General features: G+C 34.9%; 1 protein-coding gene across 2 annotated transcripts in view; it reads left to right on the plus strand.

Moving 5' to 3' along the window:
• ERCC8 (ERCC excision repair 8, CSA ubiquitin ligase complex subunit) overlaps positions 1–4063 on the plus strand; it is a 63180-nt gene that overhangs the window by 7369 nt on the left and 51748 nt on the right. Inside the window, exon 2 of one of the 2 annotated variants that reach the window (XM_003782738.3) lies at positions 417–512. The exons of the other annotated variant lie outside the window; for it this stretch is intronic. Coding sequence (XP_003782786.1) covers positions 417–512 — 96 coding nt within the window. The remainder of the gene's footprint in view (positions 1–416; positions 513–4063) is intronic. 2 annotated transcript variants of the gene reach the window in all.

Consider the following 4063-nt stretch of genomic DNA (forward strand, 5'->3'; position numbering starts at 1 on the left):
AAAAAAAAAAAAAAAAAAAAAAAAAGAACTGTAATATATGCTTTTGTCCACTAGATGTCCTCAGTTAAGTTTAAGTTATTAGAATTTAACTTTTCATGAAAATTTGTTTCAGTCTCTGTATTTTTAAAAACTTAATGAAATGAATTCCTTAAATATAGTTTACGATAATACTCCAGGTAAAAATTTTTGCATGGAGCATTATCCATGCAAAAGTAATATTTTTTATTATTGCTATTAAAAATTTATGCAAGGTCTTTAAAAGTCTATAAATAACTTTTGTGTTGCTAAAAGATTTAAGCATTATTTGTGATTTCTGCACTATATATATTCTTCATGAACTAGGAGCTTTTTTATGTTAAATTACTTTCATGTGAATTTTTTTTATTCCCCTTGTAATTTTTATATTTTTCTTAAAGAGTTTTGGGACTGGAGTTAAACAAAGACAGAGATGTTGAAAGGATCCATGGCAGTGGAGTTAACACCCTTGACATTGAACCTGTTGAAGGAAGATAGTAAGTTTATTATACTTATATAATCATTTTTCTTTTTATGTGAGATGCAGTAAATCCTTCTTTTTCAGGTTAATTATGTAGAAGATTCATTAAAATTACTAAAAAATCCTAATTATGGCATTTTCAATCTGTCATTATTATAAATAAATACAAAACATCAGACCTACAAAATGTTGCCAAAGTATTTCCAAACTACTTTAATATCAGTATATTCATTGTTAAATGAACAAATACTGAACTTCTTTTGAATGCAGAGGACTTTTGAGTTCTAAAGTATATAGAGTTGTTATTTTAAAACATGGGTACTGCTCTCAAGGAGTCTAATGGGAAAACAGATATAAAAAACAAAAGAACATTTTGGAGAATTAAGTTTGAAGCAAACCAGAATTGTGTTTGAGTTCTTCTTGGCTTTCTTTGCTTTCTTCTTAGCAGTTTACCTAACCTTACTAATTCTCAGGTGCCTTAACTATGCTGTGAAAATAGTAATACCCATTGTTGTAAGGATTAGTTGAGATAATATGTGTAACATGATTGGCATATAGGAAGTAGGTGCCACCACTGTTGCTGCTCTTAATCAAAAGCAATACCACTTATTCTTTTGCTCCTTTCAATCCTTTGTCCACAAAAGTGCTTTGAAAATGCAAACCTGAATATTTCATTCCCCTCCTTATGCCACCACATTACTCTTATAAGAAAATGCAAAACCTTCATTGGATCTGTGATTAGACCATGTGTAAAATTAAAATTTGTCATGGTATGTTAAGCATTTGCCCCAGAATTTTTATTTCCTATTGAAATACTATTATTTCTTAAATAAAGCCAGGATTTGATAGCTTCCACTTTTTTTTTTTTTTTAATATAGACAGTCTTTTTTTATCGCTCGGTAGAGTGCCGTGGCATCACACAGCTCACAGCAACCTCCAACTCCTCAGCTTACGCGATTCTCTTGCCTCAGCCTCTTGAGTAGCTGGGACCACAGGCACCTGCCACAGCACCCGGCTATTTTTTTTTTGTTGTTGTTGCAGATTGGCCGGGGCCGGCCTGAACCCGCCAACCTCAGTATACGGGGCTGGTGCCCTACCCACGGAGCCACAGGCGCCACCCGATAGCGTCCACTTTTTACTTCCAGTTTCTAGCATAGTCTCACCTTAGTAGTATCTGAGAAACATGTATAATGGACAGAATTCTCACTTTAGCACATTTTTAAATCTAAAAGTAACACCTCTTATTCAAGGACAGCTGTGTGACACTTATAAAATATTTGCAGATATGAGCAAGGGATAGCTAGCTGATGGCTTCTTTTGGTCTTGGGCGGTGGTGGGAAAAGTATTTAATACTGCTACCCCAGCCAGCCATTTGGGGAAGTGATCTGTTGTGTGACCTGTATATGAAGCCAGTAGCCTACCACTTGGCAGAGTGAGTGGGAAATGCTAGATTGTGTAGATTACGTTTGTATGAAATGTGTTCGAGTCACAGGCTGAAGAGTCTTTTCTTAGGACATAAAGAGAAAAGTCTGAAGACTCTTGCTACAAGGGTTTTCCCCTTTGTTACATGGGAAAAATCTACAACTATTTATTTTGTTGTTTGCTAAGATTTGTATTTTGCATTAAACCCTGTTAATAACAAAGTGAGCAATAAGTAAATGTATACTTAAAAAAAAGTATCTATATGTAATTTGTTCAAAATACCTGTTTTTGAAGTATAATTTACCATCCACCATGAGAGCTATCATGATATCACTGAAACCCAGAGGAGGAACCAGAATATACAAATCTAATAAAGAAGCATTTCTAAAGTCTTTATTTCCAAAAGAGTATCTGAAAATTACGTTTTAACAGGTGCAACTGCATAAAGTACATTTGCATATCACTCTCTGAAGCTTGAATTTTCTTTTATATCTTCTAAATTTCTTCTAAATTAATTTTATCCATCTCTTATACCAAGTTTTCTTGGCTATATATCTCTTAATATGTTTGCTGTAAATAGGGAGTGGTAACCTCACAGTTAAATAATGTTAGTGTCATCAGATACTTCAAATGGAGAGTCACTCAACTGATCAGATCAAAAGGAAAGGTTTTGGAAGCCTTTCTAACAAAGTCAAAGCATCTGACATTATTGTAAATACCATTTAAATTCAGTTACAATTTCAACTTTAGAAATAATTGTTTCTTTTCTATTGATGATACATACATCTTCATGGTAAGAAAAACAGTATTTTACCAAGTTAAAGTATGAAGAAGAAAGGTTTTTGAAATTAGTGGTAATACACACATAACTCACTATGGTGCCCAAATATTTGATCAATCAAAATTTGTAGCAGTGAAAATTTTATAGGTATTTCTACATACAATTATAAAGCTAACATTAAGTATTATGAAAGTAAAACTAAGCATGGCATTATTTGCAGTCTTTGCTTCCCATCACCAGTTGGATTTTAGAACTATTTGAGCCTTTGAAGAACTACTTTTAAGTTAACCTAATTGCTCTATAAATTGGTATTGAATTTATTTTAAAACAAGTCTGTAAAACAGTACATGATGCCAGTTCATGAACTGTTTGTAACTAATTCACAAGATAAGGAGCTTGTGACCAGAATGTAAATCTACTGTATCACTAACTATGTAAGTTAAAGGAGCTAAGATTTGTTTGTAGCAAGACTTTCTCAATGAAGAAAGATATGGGAGGTGGGGGTTGTTATAAGTTTTTATCTTGTCATGGAGAGAGGCAGATTAAATAGCATTGTTCTACATTTATTTTGTTCAAAATTGGATGAAAATCTTTACTCAAACTATTCATGGAATGCTGTGCTGAAAACTGGTTTGGTGGCCATTCTGGGAAGATAGCCATGTCAGAGTAGTTTTTTTTTTTTTTTTTTTTTTTTTTTGCAGTTTTTGGCAGGGGCTAGGCTTGAATCCACCACCTCCAGCACCCTACTCCTTTGAGCCACAGGTGCTACCCATGTCAGTATAGTTTTTAAAGTCTCTCAAATCTCCCATTAAAACACATAAAGAAGCTGAAGATGGTTAAATCAAAAACCAACCTATAACACTTAAAACAAAGTCGGTCATGAAATACCCCCACAACCTCACAATATGAAAGTGTTTCTCACCAGTGGAACAAACCACTGGTAACTACAAGATCTATGTGGTATTAGCATTTATGCCAGGGGAAGCAATAAAAAGTAATGGGGCATCTAAATACCTGGCAAGTCCAAAATAACTAACAGCTTGCTTGAATCTTAGCTAGCCAATTAGACTTCTGAAGCTGAAACTAGCCAAGTACAGTAGTGCACACCTATATTCCCAGCTACTTGGGTGGCTGTGGCTAGAGGATCCTTGAGCCCAGGACTTCTAGACCAGCCTGGGCAACATAGCCACACCCCCATCTCTAAAAAAAGGAAAAAAAGAAAGAGAGAAAAAGAAGCTGAAACTGGCTCGATGCCTGTGGCTCATGTGGCTAAGGTGCCAACCACGTACACCTAAGGTGGCAGGTTCGAATCCAGCCCCGGCCTGCCACACAACAATGATGGCTGCAACCCAAAAATAGCCAGG

Source organism: Otolemur garnettii, unplaced genomic scaffold (assembly GCF_000181295.1).
Source record: "Otolemur garnettii isolate 467f Iridium unplaced genomic scaffold, OtoGar3 scaffold00005, whole genome shotgun sequence".
NCBI classification, from domain to species: Eukaryota; Metazoa; Chordata; class Mammalia; order Primates; family Galagidae; genus Otolemur; species Otolemur garnettii.